Consider the following 21170-nt stretch of genomic DNA (forward strand, 5'->3'; position numbering starts at 1 on the left):
TTATGTTATCGTTATTTTACATTTTATTCTGCTTAACTGATTTATTTACGGTTATTTTACGTTTTATTCTGCTTAACTGCGTCATTTTATGCCCTTTTTGTGTGGTTTGTGCGCACGTTTTGCGTCTCTTGTGGCGTCTGCTTATTGTTTTCTGGAGGATGAAACGTTTTCAATTGTAAAGTTTTGCCTTATTGTTGAAAATGTGTCGTTTGAATAAAAAACAAAAATCTTCGGCTTCCTGGCGGAAGTCGACGTTGCATCCCGGCGCATGCGTATTGAGAAGCGTGGTTGGAAAAACTGTTTCAAGATTCAGAGGTTTGTCACATACTTCCTGTACAAAAGCACGTACGCGGTGAAATGACTTTTTTTTGTTGCAACTTCAGACCTGTGTAACAATAGAAATGAACACACTACTAATAAAATAAAAATACAATAGAGTTGAAAAGTAAAAAAATCTGAGGTTTAATAGTACACACACACACACAGTGTGCAGCATCAATGATTGATCCATGACGAATGGAAAAGTCGATTTAAAGGCGCGAAGAAGATTTGACAGAGCAAAAAAGTAGAATTGCATGTTTCAAAAATAAATTAGATTAGCACAAACAGAGTCCATAACTGATTAACAGTGGATTAAGAGCTAACGAAGAAACTTAGAAAGGGGCTCCGTCTGGTCTGAACAGATGTGTTAATCATCCCTGTCCAATCATCCCATTCGAAACGACAAAGCCTGTGGGAAGAAGCCCGGAGAAACAGACGTTTTCATGAGGCTCTTCACTTTTAAGTGAGTTTCAAACAACAGATTCACTCCTGGCACACATTTCCGCGATAGGCTCTATTTTGCTTGAACACTAATGAGCAAAGAAATGTTTCAGTTAAATTTTGCAAATGTAGTGATCAAGGTTTCCAGACTGGAGTTTGAAACATGCCTACAACACGGAATGGACAATTCAGAGTTTATACATTATTTTTCTTTAAATATTAATTGAAGAAACGCCTCTCCTCACTCAAACTCATTAAGTTATATGATACAATAATGAGGTTTGTATAACAATATGCAAAGGGGAAATATTGTTTCACATTCAAATACAATTATGAATAAACTTGTACATTTCTCCATCTCAAATAGAACAATTTAGAAATATCCAAATAAAAATGACAATAGTTCTGAGACTCAAACGTTGTTGTTTTTTCTACTAACAAAATCAAGATTTCAAATCATGATGGACTGGGTGTTTGTTTTGGTACTCATGAACTACTGTAATATATCAATATGAGATGATATAGTCACGCTGACCTATGCAAAAAAAAGAAAGAGAAAACCCTTTTTTGGGAGGGGTTTTTATGGTTTGTAATCAGAAGAATTTGTCCCCTTAAAATGTTCCTCCGCTGACAGACCACACGGTTTGGGGGCGATGTGCATTCTGTGTCATTTTAGAAAGTAAAATCAATTACCAGCGAAAGCTGTCATCCAGTCTCCTGTTCACCACTAGATGGCGCGCTACAAACGTTGGAACCCTTTGGCATCAGAGCGTCCGCTTGGTCCACCGTCGTTGATTATTTGCCATGGTAACCGCGGCAGCGTCCCTCTTCCGCCTCTCCGCTCTCGGCTAAGTGGATCAGTTATGTGATGACAAAAGTCCATTACGGCGGGGTCAAAAAGGACGAATTAAGACGTTTTATGTGTTTTTATGTTAAAGCTCTATTGGAGGAATGTGGGGGGGAAATGCAGTTCTGAACGAAACGATAGCGTGAGGGACCTGGCAAGTCTCACATTAAGCACTCTCTTCAGATGAGATGATATAGTCACGCTGACCTATGCAACAAAAAGAAAGAGAAAACCCTTTTTTGGGAGGGGTTTTTATGGTTTGTAATCAAATCTTTTGTCCCCTTAAAATTTTCCTGCACTGACAGACCACACGGTTTGGGGGCGATGTGCATTATGTGTGTCATTCTAGAAAGTAAAAATCAATTACCAGCGAAAGCTGTCGTCCAGTCTTCACTTCACCACTAGATGGCGCATGACAAACGTTGGAAACCTTTGGCATCAGAGCGCCCGCTTGGTCCACCGTCGTTGTTTAATTGCCATGGTAACCGCAGCAGCGTCCCTCTTCCGCCTCTCGGCTAAGTGGATCAGTTATGTGATGACAAAAGTCCATTACGGCGGGGTCAAAAAGGACGAATTAAGACGTTTTATGTGTTTTTTTATGTTAAAGCTCTATTGGAGGAATGTGTGGGTGAAATGCAGTTCTGAACGAAACGATAGCGTGAGGGACCTGGCAAGTCTCCCATTAAGCACTCTCTTCATGGGAAACCTAAGCCAACTCGGACTCAGCGGGCTTCCCGGTCGTTCGGCTGAAACGTTAATCCTCTTCTCGAACAATCTCATCTAGTGACCTTCGCCGTGGCGACTCGTCGAGGTCCGGCAGGTTTTACGGACTTTTGGGGTTTTTTTTAACGAGGCGACTGGGAGCCCCGAGCCGACCTTGTCATGGGGGAGAGTCGACCGGCTTCTCCGGAGCCCCGCTCGGACCTGAACACCTTCGACGCGGCAGAGGCGGAGGAGAGTCGGCGCGCCTCGACGAGCCCCCGCTCCTTGGGGTCGTGCGCAAGACTCGGCGTCAACCCCGTGGAGCTGTTGATTAAATCGCTCAGAGAGTTCATACCCGACCACCACGGCACCCCCTTCGAGGCCGTGACGCTCATGCACCAGTCCTACGAACAGGAACGCGGCAGGCTTTTGCAGCTGTGTCTACGGGAGCGGGAGAGGATTATCGGGGAGTCGGAGGACAGAAGGTTGGGCGGCAGCAAGCTGCTGGCGCTGGAGGTCACCGGCAGGCGCTCTGACCCCGAAGCGCAGGACGGCGGTGCTGGTGCTGAAAGACGGGGGTCCCTCCCAGACTTCGACCGGGGTTTCAAAAGGAAATCCGTGAGCACGTCCTCCAGTTCCCTTGCTCAGCGAGATCGGCGCAGGCGGAGACCCGAGAGCCTCGCAGACCTCAGACACTCCCCGGCCACCGAGCTGCAGCTGGAAAGGCTCACAAGAGACGTCGAGAAGGAGATGAGTACAACGATAACAGAGAGAGACCGCAAGATAGCGGCTCTAATGCTGGCTAAGCACCAGGAGGAGCAGGCGCGCCTGAAGCTGTGTCAGCAGGAGGAGAAGGAGCGACAGGAGGCTCGCAGGTGGGAGGAGGCCCAGCAGACCGAGATGGAGAAACAGAGGAGAAAGAAACTAAAGCAGAGCATGCAGCGTTGGCATGACGACATGGAAGCCCGCAGGAGGACGAGGGAACACAAGGAGAAGGAGTTGGTAGGACTGCGGGAGCAGGAGATGTCACTTCAGGAGGACCGCTGGAGGAAACTGACAGAGGAACTGGAGGCACAGCGTAGAGAGAAGATAGAGGCAGCACGAAGGGAGGCAGAGGTGCGCAAATGCTGCCAGGAGAAGTTGCTGAGGGTTAAAGAGGAGATGGAGAAAATGGAGAGAGAGAAGGAGAGACAGGTCGCACAGGAAAGAGAGCTCAAGGCCAGGAGGAACAAAGTGACACAGGAGAGAAGGGAGCGGAAGAGGCTGCAGCACGAAAATCACAGGGAGCTGCTGCAGCACGTCCACCTGAAACGACAGGTGGAGCAGCAGGAGGAGGAGGAGGAGGCGCTGATGAGGAGTGCGCTGGAGAAAAAGCTGCACAACTCCTGGGAGAAACATGCCCTAGCCATGGAGGCGCGGTTTAGGGAGCTGCAAGGGCGTGCGGCCCAGAAGGGAGAGCAAATCCAGCGAGCGCAGCTGAGGGCCAGGCTGCAGAGTCAACAGCAGCTCAGGCAAAAGGAGGTCCTGGTTCAGGTGAGCCAGTGTCGCATGGAGAGAGCTGCCCAGCACACGTCCGCCCAGGGCAGGGTCAGAGCGCAGCAGACCCGCCAACACAACCAGGACAGGCAACTCTGCCACCAGCAGCTAAGGGACAGGGTGGAGAGGGAGGAGGAGGCCCAGAGAATGGTCAGGGAGAGCTACATCGCCATGAAGGAGTGCAGGAGGGAGAGGCTGCTGCGGCAGCGAGAACAGATACAGGAGGAGGCCCGCAGGCTGGCCCGTGCCTCTTTCCACATGAGGGAGCGAGTGCGAGAACGGACGCGCTGTCGCACCTTTGATCAGATGGCCCTGGAGGCGGAGCTGGCTAACTCCATAGGCCGCATGAAACTCTGAAGAAGAAAAAAAGTACAACTCGGACACCCTAGCGAAGCTCTCAGTATCTGTGTATTTGCTAAGCACGAGACAGATTCGTCCCAATTAATTTGTTGTAAGCCTGGCGTCGCTATTTTAGGCTGTACCGAGTTCAGGGCCCATGTTGCCAGTATCACACATCACGTTATTTTTGACCGACTACCTCTGTCGATAATGTGACAATATTTCGGGGGGATGACGGTTGAAAGCGCTTTCATAACTTATTCACGCACTAGAAAATGCTGAGAAATGATCGTTAGCAACGTGGATGTGACGACCCAGCAGGTTGAGACATCCGTTCTTCATGTCACCAAGTGTCTAAAAGTTAAGAAACTTGTTTCACTTTGCTGTAATGCAGCATTTAAGGCAAGGAAAAAACAAAAACAAGATTTGAGTTGTGCTGCAACATTACAAGATCCAAAACCCCAGACAGTATCTAGATATCACGATATCGGTATTATATCGGTACATTGCCCAGGTGTAACTGAGTCTTAGTACGTCATCGTAACACTAGTCTCTTACGCTAGTAGCTTAACAGTTTACCATAGCACAAGAATTGCAGCAGCCACCTGTTTGTTGTGTGCAAGGTTTAGCAGTCCAGGAGTGTGTGTGGCTCTAACTGCACATGGCTCTAGATAAGTGTTCGTAAGGTATGCTAGCCTGCATTTAGCTAAATGCCATAGCAGTCATTTCAGAGTTTTAGCTTTACCACTGCGGGCGGCGCAGCGGTTAGCGCGGTCACCTCACAGCAAGTAGGTCCTGGATTCGAGGCCCCGGGGTAGTCCAGCCTTGGTGGGTCATCCCGGGTCGTCCTCTGTGTGGAGTTTGCATGTTCTCCCCGTGTCTGTGTGGGTTTCCTCCGGGGGCTCCGGTTTCCTCCCATAGTCCAAAGACATGTAGGTCAGGTGAATCGGCCGTACTAAATTGCCCCTAGGTGTGTGTGTGTGTGTGTGTGTGTGGGCCCTGTGATGGTCTGGCAGCCTGTCCAGGGTGTCTCCCCGCCTGCCGCCCAATGACTGCTGGGATAGGCTCCAGCATCCCCGCCACCCTGAGAGCAGGATAAGCGGTTCGGGTGATGGATGGATGGATGGATGGAAGCCTCATTAGAATTTATATTTCAAAACTGGACAAAATACACAAGTTAGGAGCAGGACAGCAGAGTTGCTCACAGCAAACCATTATGTTGCTAACCAATATCGTGGTATCAAACTCTCGAAGTAGAATAACAGGATTTTTTGGACTGGAAGAGAAGCTGGTGTGATCAGCACCGCTGCTGTCAGCTGTTCGCTGCTGTGCTTTTGTGTTATTTGTCCTAAGCACAACGTAGTCCTGATAAATGGAGCGTTGAACTTAGCAAATAGCACTGTGATTGTAAAAGTATTAATATTTCCCAGAAAATTGTGGAAATATGAAAACGTCACCAAGCGTCAATGTATTTCAGCGAGTTGTGTTTTTGAAGTATTTTGCAATTTTCAAAACAAATTCTAGATTTTCTAAGTTTCCCACATTCATACAGTTTGGTTTATTTATTTATTAAAGACTTGTGGTTTTTTTCCCCACAATAAGTGTGTCTGAACTGTAATTCATCGGAGTAATGTTGGCTACCACACGTGCATTTAACACTGGCACCGTTCAGCTCAACAATGCCTTGCCCAATGGCAAAATGTTTGCGGCAGCTGTGAGATGAAGCCAATCAAAAGCCGTCTGTTAGTACGAATACACAACGTGTACTGGTGTGAGTCAGCAAAACATCTGCAATGGGAGGCTGGAATCTCTTAATCCCGACAGTAGACCCATTTGTGCCCCCCCCCCCCGCACACACACACTTCCACCAGCAGCCAATCGAGGTTTTCATAAAAAGTTCTCGCCCTAAAATAACAGAAGTCGTTGCAGCGAAGCCCGTTCGGCAGCATTGTGCGTCATGAGTTGTGCAGGTGTGGCAGGCATTCAGTTTATTTTGGAGGAAGTTCATATTAGTTACACACGGACCTGCTGTCCAGCCGGTTTACACAAAGAAAATAACTAAATCACTGTTAAGATACGTAGGCGAACCACATCACGTTCTCCTCGTTAACATGAAGTAAAACTGTCACATCTGATTTAGTTTGTTGCAACTTTGTGACTCTGTCTACAGTAACGAGTTTCACAACTGACGCTCCAGTCTCCTATGTTGCAGGTTATTAGAAACGATAAAAGGCGTGTGATTAAACTTGGTTTGGCAACACATTTCAGCCCCTTTGTAAGAGGCGGTGACTCGAGTCCCCTGAGGAGGACAGCGAGCTGGCTATCAGGTTCCTCACAGCCCATTTTAAGACCTTTTTTTTTTACACCGTTAACACAAAAGTTAGTCTCGCTCAACTCTGATTACGACAACAAGATAATGAAACAAGACCCTAGAGGGCACGTTCTCCCTGGCGTGGAAGTGAGGAGCCTGCCTTGCTCGTTTTTCCTCATTGCTTAGTCCATAAGCCCTTGGCATGTGGGACAGTTGCTCATTAAGGTGTGGTGCATTTGTGTCCTGTTTTAACCGCCCTGACCAGCGTGCCCCCCGTCAGTCGTGTAAACCTATGGCGAGCACCACAGGGATCCCCACTCCGGCGATGAGCGTGAGGCTCTCCAGGACCCCCAGGTGACCTTTCTGGTCGGCCCCGGCCTCCGTGGGCTGGGGGAGCTGAGGGGAGGCGTGGGAGTGCCGCCGCCCCTTGCTACTGCGGATCTCGGGGAAAACGTGCACCGTGGCCACGTAGAGGAAAGTGCCAGCCGAGAAGAGCATACCCACACCCGTGGCACCGAGTCTGCTGTGGGAGGAGCCGCCCCACTGTCAGGAGAAACACAAACACACACACACACCCTATATCAAATAAAAACCAACCACCATCCGAAACTCTGTAATCTGACACGACTCTGATGCAACGTCTGCTCTGTTATCAGCAGGCGAGTTCTCTGAAGTGCTTCTCACCGCGTCCAGAATGAAGTAAGTGCCGATAGCCAATATGGGGGCAGCGGCGGAGAAGGCCAGCAAATGGCCCTGTATGTGCTTCTTCTCCACCCCAGCATGCATCAAGAAGGACACCAAGCCAAAAGCCGCCGGAGCCTGGGACATAAAAGCGAGGTGGTCATTCTTAAATGCTTCCTCAGCTCGTGTGCGACTGTTTCATGACAGTTTTCCCCAAAAGGGAAAAGCTCACCTTGTGCAGAATCACTGCAAAAAACACTACGACCTGCACCGTCACATCGGGAGTGGCCATGGCTGCACCCAGAGCAAACCCATCAGCTGTACACGGGACAAATGTGTAGTTAGAGGTGACGGCATTTAACCGTCGTATGAATCTTTCTTTATTTGCACACGGTGCCTGAGAACATACTTGAGACTGCTGGAGAAACGGGAGTCTTTCTCAAACTCGTGAAAGAACAAAGGCGGGCAATCACATGGTCAGAAGTCACATGGTGACATTCATGGAAAAACTCCAGTGCTATGTAGGGAATTTTCTGTGGCTCTGATGGGATTCTAACTAGCGACGTAACAACATGCTTATCTGGAATTGCACCCACCCAATGCCTTGTACGTGCTTGACTAACACCAGTTACAAACGTGAGCAGCACTCACACAAGTGCGATGCCCTACAGTACCTGCAGCATGGATGACGAGCCCTAGCGTGGCTGTGATGCTGGCACTGTGGGACAAACAGCTCTGCGAGTCTGGAACGAGTGCAGCATTTGTGGAAAGGTGAGGGAACAAGCAGTCGGCGGCGATTTTTGCACACAAAAAAAAATCAAAGTGCGAAGTTTCAAGAAGCAACTCACCACGTACGGAGCAATAACCGGCGATCTGATCCGCCACAAACATGAAGGTGAATCCAACAACCAAGGCCAGCCCGATGAAGAAACGAGGCGGGAGGCCTCCGTCTAAGGGGGGCTCCGTTGTTTCACTGGCATTTTGACTTGGCGCTGCAACAGAGCAGGACGGGGCTGCAGAGAGAAGCGTCTCAGCAAAACATCCTCATTCATCAAAGACAATAACTACATGCACAGGCCACATTTGAGGCCACATTGGAAATGTGGCCTCAAATTCCCAACTTAGGTGTGCTTTTGATGCAAGAGCATTGTCATCCGGGTTTTGATGCAAGAGCCTTGTCATCCAGCACAACGATATCTACAGTGGGTGTAAGCACACACATAACTTACATGGGGGAGAACAGCACTGGGTACTGACTATGTCTTTTGTAGGATAAGCGCCATTACAACAATACACCTACATTTATGCAGGACAAAAAATGTTCGCTGGCAGGACAGCCAAGCCCGGCAGTAACCACGGTAACAGCTTGAGGAGGGCCTTCACATGAATAGACTGCCATTTGTTGTTAAGGGTTAGAATTCTTGTTAACTTGGGTTTGGTTTGATGTTGGGGGGGTAGGGTGGGGTGAGGGGAGGGTGGGGGGGAGGGGGTGTTACGGGACAGTCTCCTCACCTCTCCACGACTCCAGTAAATCCACCCCTTCAGGAATGATGATAGCGAGCGCTGTCCCACACAGAAGTCCTGCCCCCAGGATCGTGACATACTGGAGACTCCGCTGACAGTCGAGACGACAAGATTGGTAACAGTGACGTCACAGCTCGCCATTCTGATAACGTAACACGAACGAACGGGAAGGCTGTCCACGCAGTTTGCGCGCTGTGGTGCGCAGGCGCATTACAGTGGCGCGCAAAGTATCAACAAGTCATTAAAGATGAGTTTGTGACCCCCCTCCCCCCCACATGGTAAATTGACCCCATTTTGTATTGAGCTTTTCTTTCAAAGGGCTATATACAATTAATGGCGCGCGCGCGCGCACACACACGCACGTTAGGGGTTTTTGGTGTCTTGCCCAGGGGCACCTCGAGAATCGAACCCGCGATATAGAATTTTCCAACTCGCCCGCAGAATCTCACTCCCCTTGGCGTGAGGTCGGGTTAGGTTAGGTTACCCGCCCCCCCGACCGTAACCGTCACCCCTTCACGCCACGGGGAGTCCGGTTCAGCGGGGGGGGGGGTCGGGGCGACCCTCCAGTTACCAGACAACTATGAGGGCAACCTGCCCCACCTCCGAGCATGGTTTTGGTTTTAAGTACACCGATTTTAGTCGGGATGCGTCATTTTGCACAACAACAGCTCAGTCAGACAGAGGAAGTTGGGGAGGGGGGGGTAACAGTTTCTTACCTGGGAGAGTTTGATGAGGAGGGGAACAAGTCCCAGCAAAACGCACCCTAAAAACATCGCCGCCGAGAGGCAAACGACAAGAACTGCCCCGTCCATGGCCGGCTCTCCCCTCGCTCCGCTCTCCTTTATCCGCTTCCCGCGGACCCTTTCCCGGCCCTCCTTACGCGACGAATGGGGCGGACGCAGTGTTGAGACGCGGCCGCCCGGCCCCGCACCGCGCCGCTCAAGGCTTCACGCGCCGCGCCCGCGCGCCGCTTCCGGCGCTGACGAACACCGCGCACCCGCGCCGAGTCCGAGACCACCCACATAGAGCCACCTGCCGCTGCGAGGACGCGTCCGAACCCCCGGCTGGACCCGGCAGCACCACACCACACACACACACACACACACACACAAGTCAGCAGGCGTGATTAAATACAGTTTATTGTTCAGAGAACTGGGGGGGGGGGGGGTTGGGGTTGGGGGGACTAATGAAACTGTAGAGCCCTTTGGGGAGAAACGAGAGAACGACACCCGTCATAATAAACGTGGGGTCTTGCTGTTAATGCTGCCATCTAGCGGAGACACCTATAAAAAAAGGCCAAGTAAACAAAGACGTCCAGTTTGTCTACTGTCATGAAGAGCAAACACACTAAACCAGCCAGGGGCACGGTGTACAAATGAGCCGGGGGGGGGGCCGGGGAGGGGGGGCGGGGAGGGGGGGCTTGCATCAGAGGACACGAAGCCCCTTTACAAAGAAATCCACTTTTATGTCCAGTTCAACTGACCACAGAGACAAGATAATGACAGCTTAAGGGGGTGGGGGGGACAAAAGTTAACTGACAGAGGAAATAAGAGATGAGACGGGTGACAAACCATTTTAAATACTATTAAAAACATTTGCCGTCAAGTGCAGCATGACTGTTAACACTGGTCGATGGGGACAGAACTCGGCTCCCAGCGAGGCAGGTCACCTTCACTGAACCGAACAATCACCTTTTTTTTTTTTTTACCTTGTCTAAAAATTGGGCAAAAGAAACTACATTCAATGTTTTAGATGTAAAAAAAAAAAAGTTGTTAGAGATCATGAATTCCATGTTAGGGGTCTCCCCTTACAGGCGGACCACTGCTGTTAATTTGACAAGAAACAATCAAGTTGTCAGACATGTCAGAGGTATATATATAAAAAAAAAAGAGGTATAAAAATAAAATCACCTTGTCATGACGAGAACAGCACCAGAGTCAATGGCGTCAAACAGTTGTCTTGATAGTACCGTGACAAAAGTTCTCAACAAGGGATTATCTGGCCACGGATGAACTACGGCCACGGATCAGAATCACCGGGTCATATCATACTCACCAGCACATGCCCTTCTCCGTCAATCATACCAGTGAACATAAAACGAGTGCTCATTTCTCACAATGGTTCTCTGAGCAGCTTAATAATAATAGCTTCTTTTTTTTTCTCCACACGATGGTCCAATGTCGACTGGTCCATTGTGACAGATTGTAGTAATAGTGTTAGTCTGCAATAATGTGCCTTGCTTCATCGACTCTCCTGATCTACGTTTCGTGATGCATGCTCTATTAGTGTCTTTGACCATGATTGGTGTTAAAAAAAGAAAAGAAAGAAAAAAAAGAGACTGAAGATAAAGAAACTCAATACCTGAGTCAGTTCATAACTGTGCAGGCAGTACATTGCATTATGAAATTTGATACTCGCTGTGTGCATTTGCGTGCAGTTGTCTGGGCCGTTGTGCAAACTTTAATGAGACGAGAGGAGCTGCTCGCTGAGGCGCCACCCAAAATAGTCCGAGGAGGTTTTTCAAGGACATCTCTGATCTACCAAACCCATCTCCTGCGCACTGTATAAAAACGACAATATCAGACAATCTGGCAGAGGCATTGCAAAGCTGTTCACCATTTCTGCAAAATGGAATGTGGACTAAAGGGGAAGGGGGGTAATAACACACTCATTACTAAATAAAAACCTACAGGAAGAAATAAAAGACTAGTTATGGTCTATTTTGCTTCCAATGACCGAGAAAAAAATGGATCAGGAAAAAATATAAACAAAAAGGGTCTGATGGCAAGGTTCACTTTTGTGCATCCTGGCCTAAGGTTTGCTATCTTGTCACTACGACTTTACGATCCGTCTCAATTTACGACGCCACAAAGTGTGAGCAACAACAAGCAAATTGTAGTGATGCACAAAGCTCATCTTAAACCGTCTGATACTGATACAATGAGATGCCCGCTACACAAAAATAGTTACTCCAAGAACAAGATGGACACATCACAGTGACAGAACTTAAAATATCTCATTTTAAACCAAACTGTCGCCACCTAACTTGAACACCAAGTTTAGAGATGGTAGAAAACACGAGCTAGTCTTAACCGTTCGACGCACTTGGCCCCGAGCCGTGCAAACCTCAGGTGAAGATGTAAACATCTGATCAACGGGCGCCTACATGAGGACAAAGGTGAGAGCGACGCAGAGAAACGGACTTGGCGAGTATCAGCTAAACCCAGGCCCGGCAGATTGGCGTGCCTGTCTCTACATTTATGTAACTCGAGAGAGGACTGGTGGGCTCCCAGCTACCGGGCCAAGCCCTATTTTTTGGGGCACAGCAGGGATTTCATTCCTTGCAGGGCCAATCAGGAGCAGCAGTCCCAACAGCAGTACCAACAAAGGCCCAGAGACTAAACTTAACACATCATCATCATCATCATCGTTTGACCGCAGTCGAGCAGAACACAAAAGATCATCATTAAAGTACAGAGTGCCATGATGCAAACCATCTTCATCCACAGTTAAGAGGTGTATCTAGTTTTCTTAATAGCATTTAAAATATCATGCCTCGAAATAAATACCATTTCAAAACATTTTTTTACAGAGTTTTGCAGCTGTCCGAAGCATAACAAAAAGTTAGTCACAACATGTTGTTTTTTGTTTAAGCTTTACACAGGGTTAGAAGAACCATTTAGAGACTATGCAGAGACCAGGCTAGCGGTTTGTGTCGACGACTCCTCTCCTGCTTTGCTTCTCCTGTCCCATATAAGCTGCTTACTCAGTGGCAGCATCTAGTGCAGACAATTAGGGATACTGGCAGTGGATTATGGAGAAATCCCTCCACCATCTGAACTTGCGGGTATGCCATCCTTCCCAACTAAAAGCTCAGGGTTATGGGAGGGGGGGACAAACCCTTGCCAAAGCACCCAGCCTACGTAGGGCGTGGAGATACGTCTTCTCTTTCAAGTGCAACAATGTTAGGGAAGTACCAACAGAAAACCAGTCCCCATAAATGACAAGGCAAAAAAAGTAGAAAGTTTTCTTCATCGTGCACTTGTGTCTTCCTGCTCGAGTCCCCTGGCAGTGTTTTGGGGCTTGACGACGCCATGTCAGGAGTGGAAGGATCTTACTGCCCTTGCTTTGCCAGAGTACATTCCCTCCAAAGTTACGTAGAAGCTGTTGATGTAGTTGAGTCTCGGTGAGCGAATGTGGGAATTCTTGCCCATGTATTCTTTGTTAGACAGTGTGCCTATGTTAGTTTTGAAGTCCCTCGATGGAGGTTGAGATGCCTTGTAAGAACTGTTGGTTCAGCTCTTCAATGTGACTCACATATTCAGTGCAATGCTTAAATCTTCCACTGGGCCAGGCAGCATCAGTGCCGCACTTCATTTTCGATGAGGCTGTCCTCGCCGGACTGAAAGTCCTCATTCAGGCCATTTCCCACATTGATTATTTCCTCGTCCTGCGAGGATCCCTGACCATCCTCCTCACCGCTGCCTGAACCAACTTCATCTGAATTTGGGTCTTGCAGTACCTGAGCGATGTACATCTGCTGAAAGATAAGAAAACAGCATGTCAGAGACTTACACCTGGAACCTCTTTCTTGTGAGGCAACACTGCTAACCACTACACCACTGTGCCGCCATATGCGCTGTACATATTCTGCCACATTCCAGACTACAACCAAATGTGCCGGTGCCAACAGAAATGAGTTGGCACCCTATAATATCAATGTGTGTTGAAACGATGACACTTACTGCTGACTTGTTAGAGGGCGAGGTACCCGCTGCATGCCCGTTCTCCGCTGCATCAATCTCCTGGGTGTCAATCTGGGACAGAGGACACACAGTGAGCGGGAGCAGCTGAACATAAGTCTCATCTTTGTGTGATCACAGATATCAAAAGGGTCACTTTAAAAACAGCAGTACACAAAAAATATAAGGCTGATTAGTGGTTACCTTGTAGTTGTGTGCACTTAGATACTTAAAGTGTCCGAAGCAGACGTGGGAGAGGCAAATAATGATTGTGATGATCAGAACTACAAATGTGAACATGGACGTTGCAGCTGAGAAGCCTGGGTGAGAGAGAAGAGAGAGGGAAGCTTATTGGATGCATTGACCGCATTTTAACATCCTTCTGGCCACATTACCACAGAGATGGTTTTATGGGTTGTGTTGCGAAAGAAGCAGCCAGCAGGTGGAGCCCTTCTCTTACCTGTGCGAACAGTGGAGAAGAAGAGCAGCCAGAAGAGACAGAGAATAGGGGCGGCCACCACTTGGTTGACAGCCCCAGAATGGATCTTCTTGTCCAGCTTGGAAGGCAGGTAGGCGTAATACATGTTGTACCTGTCCGCGAGGTGCTTCAGCAACATGTACATTAGCCCTGAGCAGGGAAGGACAGGACACTCACTCAGTGAAACAAATCCTATTAGGGTGAGAACAGAGCCACTTTGTGCTCCTTCCCTCGGTAGGCTTATTACTTCAGCCCCCTCAAACAGCCTATAGTTTACAAAAACAAACACAGCCAGCGGGGCTGAGGGTTGCACTGTTGTTGAGAACAGAGCTCACCAAAAGGGACAATGATTGGGCACGTGATGCTGTAGGTCATGACCACGGTGAAGACGCACATCATCCAGGCATAGGCCGCCCCAAACTGGAACTCATAGGCTTGGTGCTGGGGAGATATTACATAAAGTTAGAATGGAAATCGTCCAGTGATTTATCACCGTCCGTGTGTGTGTAAAGTTGTTTGAAAACCCAGTGCTGCTGCTGTCACATGTGATCATATGAACTTTGCTAGTGAATAGTAAGATAAAAATCAAAGATTTCATGTCAGGTATTTTCACCCATAGCACTGCTACTCTGCCAGTTTAATAAGACTACAGAATGTGATGTAAAAGGTTCAATTAGGAACCAAAGGTTATGTCTTTTATACCAAATTTTGATTAGTTGATTTTTGTGGTGAAGGATTGTGGACTCGTTAAAATCATGACCTGAATTATCCAATTTGAATCTTTTTTAACAACGACAGTAATTGCCAGGAAGAATTAGCTAATTTAATGATTGTATAAAAAGCAGATATCACATGCACCTAAACAAGATTACTCTCACAGTAGGCCTCAGATGTACAATAATGCAATTACTGAAGAAAAATGTTTCCGATAGTCCTGCTGCAATGTAATCGATTGGTTATGCTCCGCTCATTTCCCTGGTCTTTGAGGAGAAAAATGGATCCAGTAATGCATCGGAGCAAAAATAACTGCGTAATTCAGTGAATACATTCTTCAGATAGCCTACAACTTGCCCAGCAAACTAGACTCAAGCTTTTAGAGGGGTGGAGAAAGTAATTTTGGCAAGTACAGGAGCTCCGAACAAGCTCTGGGGACAGGGGATGGAAAGGCTTGGATCAAAAAATCGTCTCTGATTTCTTGTGGCATTGGGAAAGAAAGCTTTACCTTACAATTCATTCTTGCTCATGCCACTAATTAATAATAATAATGATAATAATAATAATAATAATGTCTTGATGCATGGTCAATAATCCAGGTAAGAAAATTAAAGAGCGTTGAATCAGTTCATCTGGATACAACGTTTATTGAAAATAATGAAACATAGTCAATATAAGTTGTATCCAGATGAACTGATTCAACCTTCTTTGAATAATAATACATTTTTTTGTGGCTTTCCCCCCCCTACTTTTTCTCCCCAATTGTGTCTGGCCAAATTACTCCACTCTTCTGAGCCGTCCCAGTCGCTGCTCCACCCCCTCTGCCGATCCGGGGAGGGCTGCAGACTACCACATGCCTCCTCCGGTACAAGTGGAGTCGCCAGCCGCTTCTTTTCACCTGCCAGTAAGGAGTTTTGCCAGGTTGACGTAGCGCATGGGAGGATCGCGCTATTTCCCCCAGTTCCCCCTCCCTGCCGAACAGGCGCCCCAACCGACCAGAGGAGGTGATAGTGCAGCGAACAGTACACATACCCACATCCGGCTTCCAACCCGCAGACACGGCCAATTGTGTCTGTAGGGACGCTCGGCCAAGCCGGAGCCAACACGGGATTCGAACTGCCGATCCCCGTGTTGGTAGGCAACGGAATAGACCGCTACGCTACCCGGACGCCCCTTAATACGTTTTATGTAATGTCGCCTTCCATGACACTCGAGGTCACCCTGCATCATATACAATAAACAACAGGGCAGTAAAATCAACAATAAACATGCAATAAGCACCGGAGCACAGCTCAGCGAGGAGCTAAAGTGAGATGGAGATGATGCAGTTAAAGTGTGTAAGCTACCAGAAAAGTAGCCGCAAAATGCAGCCAAACAACACTGAAGTCCTGTGCTCACATAACTGCTATACGAGCAATCATTATTTGGTTAATTGACCGACTTTCTACACTAAAAGCAGGAGAGTGATTACCTCAAGAGACGTTTGCATCAATGACCCCAGTTAGGAGCCTGACTCTGTGGGTTCTGAGACACTTGCTGCGGTCAGTGTTTACAAAGTCAATCCCCTGGATCATTATCAGTGGGCAATTTTGAAAAAGCCTCTTGATGACATAGCAGATTTATAGAAAGCCTGTACAGGTTAGCAGCAAGGCCGCTTTGAACAGACTGCACTCAGCTGGGTAGACAGAAAACTACTAACCCTTTTCACATTCCTACGCTCAGCAGCCGAGCGAGCAAGACAAAGACGGATCATATACATGAGCAGACCAGGGATCCTAAGCAGGTCCATGGCATTACCGATGAATGCAGATGCAATGACATAGTTGACAAAGAAGGCCCCATTGTCAGGAAGGAACACGCATCTAGAAAGGAGGAGGAGGAGAAAGTGACCAGATCACTAAAGTCGAAATCCACATTCATTAAGTCGTGTGAAATATCAAAGCTTGATCTTAAAGCAAGTCAGCTTGCTAGACCAGTATACGTGATGACGCAGAGTACATTTTCAAGTATTTTTTTCATACTTGAAAATTACTCTGCATCATCATATGTGCCATGTATGTTTAAGAAAAAAAAAATTGAATTGAAAATTTATGCCATTGCCCATTTAATTTGTAACTTGAATTTTTGCTTTTATACACATAAATATGTCTAATTGCTGCCCCTTGTGAGTCACTTCGGATAAAAGCATCAGCTAAATGAGATTATGTTAAAAAAAATCTATTTCCATTCAGGAATTAGTATCTTAAATGTAAAAAGTAAGAGAATGGTGGGGTTTGTCAAACAGGAAAATTCAATAACTTGGAAAACAAGATGGTACTTGGGAATTGTGTATTTCCTATGATCTTGACTGTCTTCTCTGTAAACTGAACCTATCTGTTACTACAAACAGATAAGAACAAACAAGAAAACCTTATTTGGCAATCAAATCTGACCTAGGGTTTGTTGTTGAAATTATCATATGACCTGACAACTAAGCCTGGATCCATACTTAGACTGATTAACTTCATTAAAATAGGTTCCAATATTAAAACCAGTAACCAACACATGAATTTCCCCTGCACGCTACTGAAATGTCACCGGTCAAAGCCACGCCACTTACTCAAATCTTACTGCAGCATCCGCCAGGAATCTCCTGTCAAAAAGCCAGCGAAAGAACACGTCCAAACTGTACAGGAAGAAATATTTTTGAATTAAAGAAAGAAGACAACTGCTATACCCATCCTGATGCACAGTAATGCCATCTCCGCCAGGCGATAGCCTGGAGGAGATTTGTTTGGTTGAGTGTGTGTGTCTGTGCGATGCTAATTCCGCATACTAATGGACCTATAAGCCTAATATTTTTTTTGTACAGTTAAGACTGTATGATCAATAACCTCTCATTGTTGCAGTGATTCAAAACCTTTGAAAAACGTTTGTTCTTGCCACCACCGCTCCCTCTCTATATTCACTCTCCAGCTCGCTCGACTACTGCTGCTCTCTCTCTTTCCTCTGGGCTTTTTTTTGTTTTGGGCTTTTTTTGGATTTCCCCCCCTTTTCTCCCCAATTGTATTTGTCCAATTGCCCCATTTCCGAGTCCCGGTCGCTGCTCCACCCCCTCTGCCGATCCGGGGACGGCTGCAGACTACCATGTCTTCTCCGATACATGTGGAGTCGCCAGCCGCTTCTTTTCACCCGCCAGTGAGGCGTTTCGCCAGGGGGACGTAGCGCGTGGGAGGATCATGCTATTCCCCCCCAGTTCCCCCTCCCCCCAGAACAAGTGCCCCGACCGACCAGGGGAGGCGCTAGTGCAGCAGCCAGGACACACACACACATCTGGCTTCTCACCCGCGGACACGGCCAATTGTGTCTTCAGGGACGCCTGACCGAGCCGGCGGAAACACAGGGATTCGAACTGGCAAGCCCTGTGTTGGTTGGCAACGGAACAGACTGCTGCACTACCCGGACGCCTCCTTCTCTCTCATCTCTCTCTCTCGTCTGAAGCTCTGGCTTCAGACGAGAGATGTGGCTTTCCGGAACATTAGTGAAGGCAGAAGCTACTATACTGCAACCAAAATGGTCGCATAGCAAACCTTTTCTTTTTGGACAGTGCAAGTTCATATTAGACTTAGGTCGCATCCGTGCGAGGATCCGCTTAGGAGGCTGTGCATCCACAGACTGACAGGCAAAACGATTTTATTAAGTAGATTTGTTTTAGCTTGAACACTGCATATTAAAAACTTGGTTGGTTTTTCGCTTAAGTCCAAGCACTGCAGAAGGAGCGATACACCTGGCGGAGATCTGCACTCTACTGAGTGCACTCTTCTAATTTTAAAAGGTTTTTAATACATAGTAGTTGTAATAATAGCATGTGAATACAAACTATACCTGCTGAGTCCCAAGGAGGGCAGTAACAGAACCATGAAGATTAAAAAAGTGTAGCATTTATGCATGGTTGTCCTGTTCTCTCCTGATCTGTGGGATGAACAGAAAACGTACACTCACAGAAAGAAAGGATGTTTCTCTGACACATACATAGACACAGGAAATAAGCATTGCCACTCACAACAGCCTTTTTAAACTACTGCAGCTTTGACACAACAAAAGGTTAACTGTACTATTACAGGACTTACCTGGTCCAATGGGCTTCAAAGAAGGCAGAGTAGTACACAATGGTAGGGAGCAAGGCGGAGAAGGACCATAGCAGAAGGGTGGGGAAGAACTGGGTGATAATTGGATTCTGGAAAACAAAACGATGGGGGGTGGGGGGGGGGGGTGTTAGAAATGACGACAGTCTTTTTTTGTGTGGCTTTTTCCTCTTTCCTATCCCCCCTCCCCCCCAATTGTACTTGGCCAATCACCCCAATCTTCCGAGCCGTCCCGGTCGCTGCTCCACCCCCTCCGCCGAGCCGGGGAGGGCTGCAGACCACCACATGCCTCCTCCAATACATGTGGAGTCACCAGCCGCTTCTTTTCACCTGACAGTGAGGAGTTTCACCAGGGGGACGTAGCACGTGGGAGGATCACGCTATTTCCCCCCAGTTCCCCCTCCCCCTGAACAGGCGCCCGAAACGACAGGAGGAGGCGCTAGTCCAGCGACCAGGACACATACCCACATCCGGCTTCCCACCCGCAGACACGGCCAATCGTGTCTGTAGGGATGCCCGACCAAGCCGGCGGTAACACGGGGATTCGAACCGGCGATCCCCGTGTTGGTAGGCAACGGAATAGACCGCTACACTACCCAGACGCCCTTTGATAAGACATTCTTCAACAGACCGCTGACCAAAAATGATAAGTCTAGTCTCTCTTTCAAAATGACGGCTGAGGGAGAAGGACGGCCCTCACATTTAGGTACTCCACAGGCTTGGTGACATTGAACTTGTCCATGGTGGAGATGATGATGGCTGGGGTGGTGAGGAAAAAGAGGAGAAGGAAGAGGACACAGTTGATGATGAAACAGCGCAGCCACCAGGACAGTCCTCCCACTGACAGGTGCTCCCTGTGGGAACAAGGTCATGCAGCGGTTAGGCCGACACTTAGTGATGACCCATGGTTATGGACACAGCTGGCTGGTAAACTTGATACTGATGTTCACAAAATGGTTCATCATCTGCAGGCTCCTTAAATGAGCTAAGGTTACTCTTCAACGTGATATAATGCAAGGAGGTAGGGGAAAGAAAAAAAATCAAAGCAGCAATTATTTGTTGAGTTCCCCAGCACACTAAAGACTTTAAAATACGCCTTTATCTACCAACTCCAATGACTTTAACTGCATGCTTGCTATTTATCCTGAAACATAAATATTGGCTATGGTGTAAGCTCAGCTATTTGTATATTCAAAGTGTACTTTGTCCTCACCAGTAGACATTCTGTGGATCAGGAGCATAGCTAACCGTCCAGCTGTGTGTGTGGAGGTTGGCACTGAACTGAGAGGACTTGGGCTCTCTGCGACAGTGGCAGCCCTGACACTTGCAAGCATTGAAGTCCTTCAGGATTCTGAGGAGGGATGTTCATCCACATCAACGAGAATAAAGACTGAATTTTCATTCAAGAGCCATACATGTTCACCCACACAGTCTCACTTGGCCAACAACACAGCTGCAGACACACAAAAGCGCTTACATGGCAGTCATGGTCTCGTTCTGGAAGGTCACAAAGGCCATTCCTAAGGGCTTGCTGTTGACCTTCTCTCTCTCCTTCCTGTATTCCTCTTTGAGTTTTGCCTCCAGCTTGGTGTAATAGCTCACAGCCTCCTCCTGTGGGGGACATGAGCACTCATTCAAGTGGCATTTATTTCTGATTTTACTTTATCCGACATATATAGCAGGGCTCCCGATGGCGACTAAAATGCTCGCCGACGCGACTAACTTTTAATTTTTTGACCATTTTTTTCTGCCAGTCACTACCATTTACCTACAAGCGCAAAAAAAAAAAAAAACTTGTTTGTGTACTGAACTCTCATCTCCTCTCACGCCTGCATCTACCTGACCTATCGTGTGAACTCCTGTACGGTTTCCAATCCAAAAACTTCTCTGCACTCCTATCCTGCGGCGGTTGAAGTGTCGGCTGTACAGATGAACAGAAACAGTGGTTGAAGATAGTTTAATGTCACGTTTATCGGGTTAAAAATGTGAAGGGTTCACTTTATGAACGGTGTTTAATTTAGTTGGATGTAGTTTAGTTTGATGGAGTTTGAATTTAGAAGTTAGACGTAGCTAACTGCGTAGTTAGCCAACGTTAGCCGAAAAGCATCGGACTTTTTCTCACTCCCTGCCCGTCCAAACCCAGCCTCCTCTACATCAGATGCCCACGATGTCGAGACCAACTCGACCAGTGAAAGTTCTGAAGTGACACGTGAGTCATCCCAGCCCGGTTCAATCAGTGTGCAGCCCTTTACAGATGATGGTAAGTGTTCTTCCCCTCCTGCCCCTGCAGCTCCCATCCCTATAAGACGGTTCAAATCAGCTTGGCTACAAGAGTTTGCCTGGTCACGTTATGACAAGGTGAAAATGTACTGCACACTGTGCTCAAGTAGGACAAGAGTTTGCTGGTAAA

General features: G+C 47.7%; 3 protein-coding genes across 4 annotated transcripts in view; 1 reads left to right on the forward strand and 2 right to left on the reverse strand.

Moving 5' to 3' along the window:
* The first annotated feature begins 2491 nt into the window (after positions 1-2491).
* LOC130123138 (coiled-coil domain-containing protein 177) lies at positions 2492-4204 on the forward strand. The gene is made up of 2 exons (XM_056292266.1): positions 2492-2827; positions 2861-4204. Exons 1-2 carry the CDS (start codon positions 2492-2494, stop codon positions 4202-4204), a joined length of 1680 nt encoding a protein of 559 aa, XP_056148241.1.
* A 1894-nt stretch (positions 4205-6098) lies between these two features.
* On the reverse strand, positions 6099-9786 carry LOC130122995 (zinc transporter ZIP9-A). Its single transcript, XM_056292098.1, has 7 exons — positions 9419-9786; positions 8691-8793; positions 8027-8191; positions 7853-7921; positions 7411-7496; positions 7182-7316; positions 6099-7040 (listed from the first exon to the last, which is right to left on the reverse strand). The coding sequence occupies exons 1-7, from the start codon at positions 9512-9514 to the stop codon at positions 6774-6776; spliced, it is 921 nt and encodes a 306-aa protein (XP_056148073.1). The 5' UTR covers positions 9515-9786; the 3' UTR covers positions 6099-6773.
* Positions 9787-9820: 34 nt separating this feature from the next.
* The window catches only part of tmem63ba (transmembrane protein 63Ba), a 30149-nt gene continuing 18799 nt past the window's right edge, over positions 9821-21170 (reverse strand). Inside the window, exons 13-24 of one of the 2 annotated variants that reach the window (XM_056291685.1) lie at positions 20238-20371; positions 19974-20111; positions 19461-19614; positions 18746-18852; positions 18501-18587; positions 17236-17301; positions 16336-16498; positions 14258-14363; positions 13905-14072; positions 13649-13764; positions 13448-13519; positions 9821-13239 (exon numbers count right to left, since the gene is read on the reverse strand). In XM_056291685.1, the coding sequence (XP_056147660.1) occupies positions 13063-13239; positions 13448-13519; positions 13649-13764; positions 13905-14072; positions 14258-14363; positions 16336-16498; positions 17236-17301; positions 18501-18587; positions 18746-18852; positions 19461-19614; positions 19974-20111; positions 20238-20371 (1488 nt within the window). In that variant the 3' untranslated portion in view covers positions 9821-13062. Of the gene's footprint in view, positions 13243-13447; positions 13520-13648; positions 13765-13904; positions 14073-14257; positions 14364-16335; positions 16499-17235; positions 17302-18500; positions 18588-18745; positions 18853-19460; positions 19615-19973; positions 20112-20237; positions 20372-21170 lie in introns of both variants that reach the window. The other variant, XM_056291684.1, reaches the window with a different exon arrangement.

Source organism: Lampris incognitus, chromosome 13 (genome assembly GCF_029633865.1).
Source record: "Lampris incognitus isolate fLamInc1 chromosome 13, fLamInc1.hap2, whole genome shotgun sequence".
In the NCBI taxonomy this organism is placed as follows: Eukaryota; Metazoa; Chordata; class Actinopteri; order Lampriformes; family Lampridae; genus Lampris; species Lampris incognitus.

Bases quoted from the DNA above. Each gene is read 5' to 3' on its own strand.
- LOC130123138 (XM_056292266.1), top strand. From the start codon at position 2,492: ATGGGGGAGAGTCGACCGGCTTCTCCGGAGCCCCGCTCGGACCTGAAC. The intron at 2,828-2,860 runs GTCACCGGCAGG...CCCGAAGCGCAG, and splicing joins GCAAGCTGCTGGCGCTGGAG to GACGGCGGTGCTGGTGCTGA.
- LOC130122995 (XM_056292098.1), bottom strand. From the start codon at position 9,514: ATGGACGGGGCAGTTCTTGTCGTTTGCCTCTCGGCGGCGATGTTTTTA. The intron at 7,497-7,852 runs GTACTGTAGGGC...TCCCGTGTACAG, and splicing joins GCTCGTCATCCATGCTGCAG to CTGATGGGTTTGCTCTGGGT. The intron at 7,041-7,181 runs GTGAGAAGCACT...TTCTCCTGACAG, and splicing joins CTTACTTCATTCTGGACGCG to TGGGGCGGCTCCTCCCACAG.